A 14,117-nucleotide genomic window follows, 5' to 3' on the forward strand; every position below is an offset into this window, starting at 1 on the left:
TGGTAACCATCGCGTTTGGCGAACAACCAATGTAAAAACTCACCACCAGCTGGCGTTTAGTAAAACATGATAAACCTTGGTTCTTCGAACATTCGGTATTTGGCTATGCTTACTAACTTTGATTCGGCAACCTGTTTTTGACGTATTTTATTAATTTTTACGATTTCAATGCGAAAATGACTGTGTTTAATGAAATCATTAGAATTTTACACACATAATTCACTACAATTACAAGTACATTTGATTTAAATAGTTAAGGATATTGGACTGGTAACCATCGCGTTTGGCGAACAACCAATGTAAAAACTCACCACCAGCTGGCGTTTAGTAAAACATGATAAACCTTGGTTCTTCGAACATTCGGTATTTGGCTATGCTTACTAACTTTGATTCGGCAACCTGTTTTTGACGTATTTTATTAATTTTTACGATTTCAATGCGAAAATGACTGTGTTTAATGAAATCATTAGAATTTTACACACATAATTCACTACAATTACAAGTACATTTGATTTAAATAGTTAAGGATATTGGACTGGTAACCATCGCGTTTGGCGAACAACCAATGTAAAAACTCACCACCAGCTGGCGTTTAGTAAAACATGATAAACCTTGGTTCTTCGAACATTCGGTATTTGGCTATGCTTACTAACTTTGATTCGGCAACCTGTTTTTGACGTATTTTATTAATTTTTACGATTTCAATGCGAAAATGACTGTGTTTAATGAAATCATTAGAATTTTACACACATAATTCACTACAATTACAAGTACATTTGATTTAAATAGTTAAGGATATTGGACTGGTAACCATCGCGTTTGGCGAACAACCAATGTAAAAACTCACCACCAGCTGGCGTTTAGTAAAACATGATAAACCTTGGTTCTTCGAACATTCGGTATTTGGCTATGCTTACTAACTTTGATTCGGCAACCTGTTTTTGACGTATTTTATTAATTTTTACGATTTCAATGCGAAAATGACTGTGTTTAATGAAATCATTAGAATTTTACACACATAATTCACTACAATTACAAGTACATTTGATTTAAATAGTTAAGGATATTGGACTGGTAACCATCGCGTTTGGCGAACAACCAATGTAAAAAACTCACCACCAGCTGGCGTTTAGTAAAACATGATAAACCTTGGTTCTTCGAACATTCGGTATTTGGCTATGCTTACTAACTTTGATTCGGCAACCTGTTTTTGACGTATTTTATTAATTTTTACGATTTCAATGCGAAAATGACTGTGTTTAATGAAATCATTAGAATTTTACACACATAATTCACTACAATTACAAGTACATTTGATTTAAATAGTTAAGGATATTGGACTGGTAACCATCGCGTTTGGCGAACAACCAATGTAAAAACTCACCACCAGCTGTCGTTTAGTAAAACATGATAAACCTTGGTTCTTCGAACATTCGGTATTTGGCTATGCTTACTAACTTTGATTCGGCAACCTGTTTTTGACGTATTTTATTAATTTTTACGATTTCAATGCGAAAATGACTGTGTTTAATGAAATCATTAGAATTTTACACACATAATTCACTACAATTACAAGTACATTTGATTTAAATAGTTAAGGATATTGGACTGGTAACCATCGCGTTTGGCGAACAACCAATGTAAAAACTCACCACCAGCTGGCGTTTAGTAAAACATGATAAACCTTGGTTCTTCGAACATTCGGTATTTGGCTATGCTTACTAACTTTGATTCGGCAACCTGTTTTTGACGTATTTTATTAATTTTTACGATTTCAATGCGAAAATGACTGTGTTTAATGAAATCATTAGAATTTTACACACATAATTCACTACAATTACAAGTACATTTGATTTAAATAGTTAAGGATATTGGACTGGTAACCATCGCGTTTGGCGAACAACCAATGTAAAAACTCACCACCAGCTGGCGTTTAGTAAAACATGATAAACCTTGGTTCTTCGAACATTCGGTATTTGGCTATGCTTACTAACTTTGATTCGGCAACCTGTTTTTGACGTATTTTATTAATTTTTACGATTTCAATGCGAAAATGACTGTGTTTAATGAAATCATTAGAATTTTACACACATAATTCACTACAATTACAAGTACATTTGATTTAAATAGTTAAGGATATTGGACTGGTAACCATCGCGTTTGGCGAACAACCAATGTAAAAACTCACCACCAGCTGGCGTTTAGTAAAACATGATAAACCTTGGTTCTTCGAACATTCGGTATTTGGCTATGCTTACTAACTTTGATTCGGCAACCTGTTTTTGACGTATTTTATTAATTTTTACGATTTCAATGCGAAAATGACTGTGTTTAATGAAATCATTAGAATTTTACACACATAATTCACTACAATTACAAGTACATTTGATTTAAATAGTTAAGGATATTGGACTGGTAACCATCGCGTTTGGCGAACAACCAATGTAAAAACTCACCACCAGCTGGCGTTTAGTAAAACATGATAAACCTTGGTTCTTCGAACATTCGGTATTTGGCTATGCTTACTAACTTTGATTCGGCAACCTGTTTTTGACGTATTTTATTAATTTTTACGATTTCAATGCGAAAATGACTGTGTTTAATGAAATCATTAGAATTTTACACACATAATTCACTACAATTACAAGTACATTTGATTTAAATAGTTAAGGATATTGGACTGGTAACCATCGCGTTTGGCGAACAACCAATGTAAAAACTCACCACCAGCTGGCGTTTAGTAAAACATGATAAACCTTGGTTCTTCGAACATTCGGTATTTGGCTATGCTTACTAACTTTGATTCGGCAACCTGTTTTTGACGTATTTTATTAATTTTTACGATTTCAATGCGAAAATGACTGTGTTTAATGAAATCATTAGAATTTTACACACATAATTCACTACAATTACAAGTACATTTGATTTAAATAGTTAAGGATATTGGACTGGTAACCATCGCGTTTGGCGAACAACCAATGTAAAAACTCACCACCAGCTGGCGTTTAGTAAAACATGATAAACCTTGGTTCTTCGAACATTCGGTATTTGGCTATGCTTACTAACTTTGATTCGGCAACCTGTTTTTGACGTATTTTATTAATTTTTACGATTTCAATGCGAAAATGACTGTGTTTAATGAAATCATTAGAATTTTACACACATAATTCACTACAATTACAAGTACATTTGATTTAAATAGTTAAGGATATTGGACTGGTAACCATCGCGTTTGGCGAACAACCAATGTAAAAACTCACCACCAGCTGGCGTTTAGTAAAACATGATAAACCTTGGTTCTTCGAACATTCGGTATTTGGCTATGCTTACTAACTTTGATTCGGCAACCTGTTTTTGACGTATTTTATTAATTTTTACGATTTCAATGCGAAAATGACTGTGTTTAATGAAATCATTAGAATTTTACACACATAATTCACTACAATTACAAGTACATTTGATTTAAATAGTTAAGGATATTGGACTGGTAACCATCGCGTTTGGCGAACAACCAATGTAAAAACTCACCACCAGCTGGCGTTTAGTAAAACATGATAAACCTTGGTTCTTCGAACATTCGGTATTTGGCTATGCTTACTAACTTTGATTCGGCAACCTGTTTTTGACGTATTTTATTAATTTTTACGATTTCAATGCGAAAATGACTGTGTTTAATGAAATCATTAGAATTTTACACACATAATTCACTACAATTACAAGTACATTTGATTTAAATAGTTAAGGATATTGGACTGGTAACCATCGCGTTTGGCGAACAACCAATGTAAAAACTCACCACCAGCTGGCGTTTAGTAAAACATGATAAACCTTGGTTCTTCGAACATTCGGTATTTGGCTATGCTTACTAACTTTGATTCGGCAACCTGTTTTTGACGTATTTTATTAATTTTTACGATTTCAATGCGAAAATGACTGTGTTTAATGAAATCATTAGAATTTTACACACATAATTCACTACAATTACAAGTACATTTGATTTAAATAGTTAAGGATATTGGACTGGTAACCATCGCGTTTGGCGAACAACCAATGTAAAAACTCACCACCAGCTGGCGTTTAGTAAAACATGATAAACCTTGGTTCTTCGAACATTCGGTATTTGGCTATGCTTACTAACTTTGATTCGGCAACCTGTTTTTGACGTATTTTATTAATTTTTACGATTTCAATGCGAAAATGACTGTGTTTAATGAAATCATTAGAATTTTACACACATAATTCACTACAATTACAAGTACATTTGATTTAAATAGTTAAGGATATTGGACTGGTAACCATCGCGTTTGGCGAACAACCAATGTAAAAACTCACCACCAGCTGGCGTTTAGTAAAACATGATAAACCTTGGTTCTTCGAACATTCGGTATTTGGCTATGCTTACTAACTTTGATTCGGCAACCTGTTTTTGACGTATTTTATTAATTTTTACGATTTCAATGCGAAAATGACTGTGTTTAATGAAATCATTAGAATTTTACACACATAATTCACTACAATTACAAGTACATTTGATTTAAATAGTTAAGGATATTGGACTGGTAACCATCGCGTTTGGCGAACAACCAATGTAAAAACTCACCACCAGCTGGCGTTTAGTAAAACATGATAAACCTTGGTTCTTCGAACATTCGGTATTTGGCTATGCTTACTAACTTTGATTCGGCAACCTGTTTTTGACGTATTTTATTAATTTTTACGATTTCAATGCGAAAATGACTGTGTTTAATGAAATCATTAGAATTTTACACACATAATTCACTACAATTACAAGTACATTTGATTTAAATAGTTAAGGATATTGGACTGGTAACCATCGCGTTTGGCGAACAACCAATGTAAAAACTCACCACCAGCTGGCGTTTAGTAAAACATGATAAACCTTGGTTCTTCGAACATTCGGTATTTGGCTATGCTTACTAACTTTGATTCGGCAACCTGTTTTTGACGTATTTTATTAATTTTTACGATTTCAATGCGAAAATGACTGTGTTTAATGAAATCATTAGAATTTTACACACATAATTCACTACAATTACAAGTACATTTGATTTAAATAGTTAAGGATATTGGACTGGTAACCATCGCGTTTGGCGAACAACCAATGTAAAAACTCACCACCAGCTGGCGTTTAGTAAAACATGATAAACCTTGGTTCTTCGAACATTCGGTATTTGGCTATGCTTACTAACTTTGATTCGGCAACCTGTTTTTGACGTATTTTATTAATTTTTACGATTTCAATGCGAAAATGACTGTGTTTAATGAAATCATTAGAATTTTACACACATAATTCACTACAATTACAAGTACATTTGATTTAAATAGTTAAGGATATTGGACTGGTAACCATCGCGTTTGGCGAACAACCAATGTAAAAACTCACCACCAGCTGGCGTTTAGTAAAACATGATAAACCTTGGTTCTTCGAACATTCGGTATTTGGCTATGCTTACTAACTTTGATTCGGCAACCTGTTTTTGACGTATTTTATTAATTTTTACGATTTCAATGCGAAAATGACTGTGTTTAATGAAATCATTAGAATTTTACACACATAATTCACTACAATTACAAGTACATTTGATTTAAATAGTTAAGGATATTGGACTGGTAACCATCGCGTTTGGCGAACAACCAATGTAAAAACTCACCACCAGCTGGCGTTTAGTAAAACATGATAAACCTTGGTTCTTCGAACATTCGGTATTTGGCTATGCTTACTAACTTTGATTCGGCAACCTGTTTTTGACGTATTTTATTAATTTTTACGATTTCAATGCGAAAATGACTGTGTTTAATGAAATCATTAGAATTTTACACACATAATTCACTACAATTACAAGTACATTTGATTTAAATAGTTAAGGATATTGGACTGGTAACCATCGCGTTTGGCGAACAACCAATGTAAAAACTCACCACCAGCTGGCGTTTAGTAAAACATGATAAACCTTGGTTCTTCGAACATTCGGTATTTGGCTATGCTTACTAACTTTGATTCGGCAACCTGTTTTTGACGTATTTTATTAATTTTTACGATTTCAATGCGAAAATGACTGTGTTTAATGAAATCATTAGAATTTTACACACATAATTCACTACAATTACAAGTACATTTGATTTAAATAGTTAAGGATATTGGACTGGTAACCATCGCGTTTGGCGAACAACCAATGTAAAAACTCACCACCAGCTGGCGTTTAGTAAAACATGATAAACCTTGGTTCTTCGAACATTCGGTATTTGGCTATGCTTACTAACTTTGATTCGGCAACCTGTTTTTGACGTATTTTATTAATTTTTACGATTTCAATGCGAAAATGACTGTGTTTAATGAAATCATTAGAATTTTACACACATAATTCACTACAATTACAAGTACATTTGATTTAAATAGTTAAGGATATTGGACTGGTAACCATCGCGTTTGGCGAACAACCAATGTAAAAACTCACCACCAGCTGGCGTTTAGTAAAACATGATAAACCTTGGTTCTTCGAACATTCGGTATTTGGCTATGCTTACTAACTTTGATTCGGCAACCTGTTTTTGACGTATTTTATTAATTTTTACGATTTCAATGCGAAAATGACTGTGTTTAATGAAATCATTAGAATTTTACACACATAATTCACTACAATTACAAGTACATTTGATTTAAATAGTTAAGGATATTGGACTGGTAACCATCGCGTTTGGCGAACAACCAATGTAAAAACTCACCACCAGCTGGCGTTTAGTAAAACATGATAAACCTTGGTTCTTCGAACATTCGGTATTTGGCTATGCTTACTAACTTTGATTCGGCAACCTGTTTTTGACGTATTTTATTAATTTTTACGATTTCAATGCGAAAATGACTGTGTTTAATGAAATCATTAGAATTTTACACACATAATTCACTACAATTACAAGTACATTTGATTTAAATAGTTAAGGATATTGGACTGGTAACCATCGCGTTTGGCGAACAACCAATGTAAAAACACACCACCAGCTTGCGTTTAGTAAAACATGATAAACCTTGGTTCTTCGAACATTCGGTATTTGGCTATGCTTACTAACTTTGATTCGGCAACCTGTTTTTGACGGATTTTATTAATTTTTACGATTTCAATGCGAAAATGACTGTGTTTAATGAAATCATTAGAATTTTACACACATAATTCACTACAATTACAAGTACATTTGATTTAAATAGTTAAGGATATTGGACTGGTAACCATCGCGTTTGGCGAACAACCAATGTAAAAACTCACCACCAGCTGGCGTTTAGTAAAACATGATAAACCTTGGTTCTTCGAACATTCGGTATTTGGCTATGCTTACTAACTTTGATTCGGCAACCTGTTTTTGACGTATTTTATTAATTTTTACGATTTCAATGCGAAAATGACTGTGTTTAATGAAATCATTAGAATTTTACACACATAATTCACTACAATTACAAGTACATTTGATTTAAATAGTTAAGGATATTGGACTGGTAACCATCGCGTTTGGCGAACAACCAATGTAAAAACTCACCACCAGCTGGCGTTTAGTAAAACATGATAAACCTTGGTTCTTCGAACATTCGGTATTTGGCTATGCTTACTAACTTTGATTCGGCAACCTGTTTTTGACGTATTTTATTAATTTTTACGATTTCAATGCGAAAATGACTGTGTTTAATGAAATCATTAGAATTTTACACACATAATTCACTACAATTACAAGTACATTTGATTTAAATAGTTAAGGATATTGGACTGGTAACCATCGCGTTTGGCGAACAACCAATGTAAAAACTCACCACCAGCTGGCGTTTAGTAAAACATGATAAACCTTGGTTCTTCGAACATTCGGTATTTGGCTATGCTTACTAACTTTGATTCGGCAACCTGTTTTTGACGTATTTTATTAATTTTTACGATTTCAATGCGAAAATGACTGTGTTTAATGAAATCATTAGAATTTTACACACATAATTCACTACAATTACAAGTACATTTGATTTAAATAGTTAAGGATATTGGACTGGTAACCATCGCGTTTGGCGAACAACCAATGTAAAAACTCACCACCAGCTGGCGTTTAGTAAAACATGATAAACCTTGGTTCTTCGAACATTCGGTATTTGGCTATGCTTACTAACTTTGATTCGGCAACCTGTTTTTGACGTATTTTATTAACTTCACTGAGGGGTCTTCCAAATCTGGAAACCCCGTAGTTGTTGTCATGTTCGGAATCCACAACATCCTCCCCGCCGGAATCGCCAGCTCCCTATTGCGATTCCGATTTCTTCTTGCGGAGTGGATTCTTCTTCTTCTTCTTGGAAGTAGTTTTCTCCTTTACGCCAACTTCAGCTTCGTCGACTGGTGTGTCGATATCGGCCTGTACTTCGAGAGGATAGACAGTCTGGATGCCTCGGGTGGTTTCCTTTCCCGATCGTAGCCGTAGGGTAACAGCTCTTACTTTGCCGTCGTAGCCAGGAACAAGTTCAGTAACAATGGCCGTCGGCCATGAAACTCGCTTGATGTTAGGCTCTTTTAGTAAGACGACTTCGCCAACACGTGGAATTCTCGTACCCTTGCCCTTGCGACAGTAAAATCGCTTGAGGTCGGACAGGTACGAGTCTTGCCAAAGCCTCCACCATGTCAGCGCGTGCTCGCTCCTTTTCTTATCCAATTCGATAAGTTCGTCTCGGCTCATTTTCGTAGAGTCGGGTGACTCTGTTGTGGCACCAGGTTGCCTTCCAGTCAGCAGTTTTTGCGGAGATAACACTTCAAACGATTGTGCGTCTCCAGACACATAAGTGAGAGGACGTGAGTTCACGATAGCTTCGATTTCGACCAAAATAGTATGAAGCTGGTCGTAGCTCACTTTCATTTTCCCCAGCACTTTCCTTAATGGTTCTTTCACGGAGCGCACCATTCTCTCCCAAAACCCGCCCCACCATGGAGCTAGACTGGGGGAGAACTTCCATGTAATACCCTTGCTTGACAACCAGTTAGCTAGGGTAGGATCTTCTGATATCAGTTTTGCCGCACATGTGAATGTTGACGCGTTGTCACTGTAGATGATTTTGCAATCCTCTCTACGTGACATCATTCTTCTCAACGCGTGCATGAAAGTCTGGGCGGTTAAGTCGGTCACGAGCTCCAAGTGCACAGCTCTTGTGACGGCACAAGTAAACAAACACGCATGCACTTTTTTCTCTCCTATACGAGTTTTCTCGACATCGTTCCCTTCACTGTCCTTTTCTATTAGGATGACTTCTTCTAAGACATACATCGGTCCGAAGTAGTCAATCCCGATAACTTCAAAGGGTTGTGCTCTCTTGGTACGATCCAAGGGCATTGAAGCTGTTTCTTCGTTGAAGGGACGCGATTGCACCTTTTGACACTTCACGCACTGTTTGATTACACTTTTTATCCGTTGGCGGGCACGAATTATCCAAAACCGATTTCGTAAGAACGTCAGAGTGTTTTGGACACCGGCATGTTTCCGTTTGACATGATGATACTGGATCATCATGTCCACAATCTTCTCGCTTGCTGGGAGAAGAATCGGCGGGTCTATCAGCAGTTCCTTTAGAGCTGGACCAACTCGTCCAGTCACTCGAATTAGTTTGTCTTGCGCATCCCAAATAGGTCTTAGGGTTTCTAGGTTGCATAGCATGTTGCCAAGCGGCTTTCCATCTTGAAGTGATTCGTAGATTTCTGGAAATGCCCTTTTTTGAATAAACTTCAAAATAAAGTTTTCGGCGGTGGCGATTTCGCGGACAGAAAGGCATGGTATTTCCTTTCCTCTGACCGTTTCAATTGCTTTACCGAGCGACTCCTTTCTGAAAAGCCTAAACATCCAGGCAATTGTTCGTAAAAACCGCAGATAACTGCTTGCTCTTGCTGCTAATACGTCGAACCAATCCAGTGTGCTGCTAACTGCAAGACTTTCGATTCTTTTCTTGGATCTTGCCTCAATCTCCATCGACTGTATTTCTTCTGATGTCAGGTTTCCTTGTTGCGGCCATTCTTTTTCGTTGTAAATCAGCCAGGACGGACCTCCCCACCAAAAAGAAGCCGCAATCAGTTTCTTGACAGTGGTTCCTCTTGATGCGTAGTCTGCTGGATTGTCTTTCCCAGGGCAGTGTCTCCATTGTTCTGGGTTGGACCTTTTTCTAATTGCCTCAACTCGGTTTCTGACAAATAGCTTCCAACGGGTTGGCTCACCTTTTATCCACCCTAACGTTGCCATTGAGTCTGTCCAAAGATGCACTTTCCATTGGACCTTGTCAATTGCATTGACAATTCTTTCAGCTAATACGCTACCGAGCTCGGCACTAAGCAATTCTAGTCTCGGTAGCGATACTTCATTCTTCGGAAGTGGCGCTGCTCTTGTCTTGCAACAAATTAGGCGGACGAAATTTGGATATTGCGATTTCGCGTAAGCCACTGCACCATATGCCTTTGTAGAAGCGTCACAAAATATGTGCAACTCTTGCATGTGTTTGTTTGGTGCCAAAGAAATCATTCTTGGCACTTGTATTTTCTCAATTGATTTGAGGTCTTCTACTATATCTCTGAACTGGATCTCCGTCTCTTTGGGTACTTCATCGTCCCATCCAATCTTGATTTGCCACAATTCTTGAAATAAAAGCTTGAATTGTAGTGTGACGGGTCCAATTAATCCAAGTGGGTCGAACAATTTGGTTGAAATTTTGGCGAAGGATCTCTTCGTTAAAATTTTCACTTTTGTAGCTGCGTCTACTATCACATCCGACTTGAAATAAAAGCAATCCGTGCTTGTATTCCACCTTACACCAAGCACTTTCTGCGGGTCTAGATTCAGACACGAGTGTGAATTGGCTGAGTCTTCTGTTAAATTTTGTTTTAGTAGATATCTTCGCAGCTCACTGTTGTTTGTCACCCATTTTCTTAGGTCCATTTTTGCGTCTGCAAAAAGCTTTAGAACAGTTCCGATTACGGCCATTGTTTCTTCTAATGTAGACGCATTTGACAAATAGTCATCTACATATAGGTGGCGTAGGATTTGTTGACTGCTTTCCGCTAGCTCGCCTTCATAGGACTCCAAGTGTTTCTTTAAGACTGTCCTTAGCACTGCCGGGCTACATGTGAGTCCGAATGGAAGCCTGTTCCATTTGTATAGTTGCAGCGATCCTGGGACGTCTTCGTCTTCTAGGTAGAATCGTAGCGCTTCCGCGTCTTCTTTCAGTAGCTTCACCATGAGGAAGGCTTGTCTGATATCAGCTGTCCAGGCGATTGGGTTGAGCCTAAACAGTAACATCACGTCGAGAATGTCCGGGTTTAGATTGGGGCCTTCTTCTAGGCAGTCGTTGGCGCTGAAACCTGTTTTCGGTTTTGCCGAACCGTTGAAAACAGGCCTGACTCTGCTGGTTGTTTTGTCTCTTCTTACAACCGGATGATGGGGCAGGATAGTGTAGATACCACCAAAAGATGTATCTGCTCTTGAAATGAATTTAGAAACTTTTAGTTTTTCGAATTCGGCTTCATAAGAAGTCTTCATTTCTTTATCTCTGTCCATTCTTCTAATAAGCGCCTTTGCTTGACCCTCTGCCATGGTTTCATTCTTGCTCAGACGTATCTTGTTCTCGTTCCATGGGAGTGGTGCTACGTAATGTCCATCTTCATCTTGAACGATGGTGTCTGAATAGGATTTCCACTGTATGGATAGTGGAATTTTTTCTAGTGGATCCAAGCTTTCCAGCTTCCACCATCTGGCGAAATCTATTTCGTCAGTTTTCGGGTCTATTTCTGCTTTCAAATTTTCTGGTGTTCCTTGTTTGGCTTTTAAGAGAAAGCCGATTGCCGTGTTAGACGATGTCGTAACTGTCTCATCTTGCCCAAGTAACAACCATCCAAATTTGCTTTCTATCGCTCGAATACCCGTTTTCGAGACGATCTGTTTTGAGCCAAGAACCTTCCAGACTTGATTCGCTCCGATCAAGACGTCGATTTGGCACGGTCCTGCTCTTCCGCTTAGAATTCTGTCATCTGCGAGTTGGTATCCTTGACTCCAGAGTTCGCTGACAAATTCTGTCTTTTTTGATCCAGCAACCTTCCCGATTTCGGGCTGCTCGATCGCTTCCAATTCAATCTCTTCGGCTTGTGGGATGAGCCCTCGAAGTCGCAGCTTCCTTACGCTTCGTTCTTTTTCTGGATGCATGTGTCCCACTGCTTGCAGCTTCAGATTGATTTTCCCGACTTCTTGTAATCCTAGAGTTTGAGCGAGTTCGCTTCGAATTAAGGTTGCATTCGATCCTTGATCGATATAAGCAATAGCTTTCAGCCATCCTTTCGGGCCTTCCACTATTACTGTTGCCGTTTGGACGTATACGCCACCAAATAGGCGTGCTTCTATTGAAAGAGGAGCGTCATCTGCTACCTTTAACATTGGAGACGCAGCTACTGTTGCCGTCACCGATTTCGGATTTACTGCCCTGTTGCAGATGGCCGTGTGGTGATCTTTTCCGCATTTGTAGCACTTGCTTATACTCCAACACTCTTTCACCGTATGATTTTGTCCAAGGCACTTCCAACACCTTTTTTCTTTTTTGACTTGCTCAATTTTCTTCTCTAGTGTGACATCACATTTGGTCGGGGGGTGTTTATCGTTACAAAATAAGCATTTTCTTTTTTCCAAGTTCATTTGTTTCCGGTACTTTGGATGTCTTGGGTATTCAGTTGCAGTCCCTGTGACTGCTAACTCAGCTGCCGTTGGCGTTGTTGCGAATGTAACTCGTTGTGGTTTTTCTGGTGCCTCTGGTTTCGTTTTCTTCTTCTCGTGTCTCTCTGTGGAATAGACGTATTCCCAGTCTTCAGCTATGGAGTCAATGAAATTAAAGAGATCTTTCAATGTCTTCTGTGACTGTTTGGTTTTTCCGTGCCATCTTGACATTAATTCCATTGGCAATTTTCTTGTGATGATCTCCATAATTGCTTCGTTTTGCGCTGTAGACTGCTCCAGGTTACCGAGGTTTAAAGCGTGACCCATTGCCTTGTCGTGTAGTTGTCGTAAGGCCTTGTAGTCTTCTTGTCGTTCTACTTTTTTTAGTTCTGTGATTGCAATGTAATGGTCAGCTTTTACCGATCTCGGTTTGTTGTATTTCCCGTTTAGAATGTCTATTGCCTTGTTGTAATTGTCTTCCGTCAGGTCCAAATACGAAACCGCACCAGCAGCTTCCTCCGTTATGTGTAATTTTAGCCTGCTAAATTTTTCAATGGGCCTCATGGTTTGGTTTTCGTGGATTAGTGTTCGAAAGATCGCCCACCAATCTCTCCACTTGCTCAGGTCACCATCAAATTTGCTAATTTCTATCCTGGGTAGCAGGTGTGATATATTCATAACGTTTGGAGTTGGCTGTAAAGTTAGTGCATTTGTTGCAGGTGCCATTTTCGTAGTTGGAGATGTCTCCTCTTCATTCTGCGCAGCGACTTGAAGTATGGGTTCTCGTTGTTGAGGGCTTCGTCTGCTCTCAGCTGGTCTCCTCCTCCTCCAGTCGATGCTCATCTTGTGAAATCGGTTGACGAATTCTTCATGTTGTTGAAGATATTTCTCTTGCGCTTCAGCTTCTAATAGTGGGATGAGTGACTGATAGTTGGTTATGAGTCTCTTCATTCTGTCGTCGGCCAGCTCAAAAGATATTTCGGCTTCTTGCAATCTTTCTTCATCACATGCTTCGTCATAATTTTTCAGGTCCTTGTGCAGCTCTTTCTCTAAAATGTCGATGGTCATTACCATAGCTGCTTGGTTTAATCTCTTGGTGGCCATCTTGTTGCTGAGTTACAAGGCTATCTGAAAAAAATGATTCTGAAAAACAATTATTGTGGGATATCCCAAGGCGTTTTTACTTTCTGAGAAAGCGACACGAAAATGGATTTAGGATGGGAAAACGAAAGGAATGTATTTTTGCGATTTCGCACGAGTTACACAACAAAAGGAGTAGTTATAAAAACTTCCTCCACTCTTACTAAAAGCTAGCTGTCCTTTCTTTTAACACAAAAATTCTTCTTGATTATACAATAGTCAAAATTAAAACATGAAGCAAAAGAATTCTTAATTGACTTCAAGTA

General features: G+C 38.0%; 1 protein-coding gene across 1 annotated transcript; it reads right to left on the reverse strand.

The window, feature by feature from the left end:
- Window positions 1–8,286: 8,286 nt before the first annotated feature.
- Window positions 8,287–13,815, reverse strand: LOC130690968 (uncharacterized). The gene has a single exon (XM_057513856.1). The coding sequence runs from the start codon at window positions 13,813–13,815 to the stop codon at window positions 8,287–8,289; it is 5,529 nt and encodes a 1,842-aa protein (XP_057369839.1).
- Window positions 13,816–14,117: the final 302 nt, after the last annotated feature.

The sequence above is a fragment of the Daphnia carinata genome, unplaced genomic scaffold, assembly GCF_022539665.2.
Source record: "Daphnia carinata strain CSIRO-1 unplaced genomic scaffold, CSIRO_AGI_Dcar_HiC_V3 NW_026452947.1, whole genome shotgun sequence".
NCBI lineage: Eukaryota > Metazoa > Arthropoda > Branchiopoda > Diplostraca > Daphniidae > Daphnia > Daphnia carinata.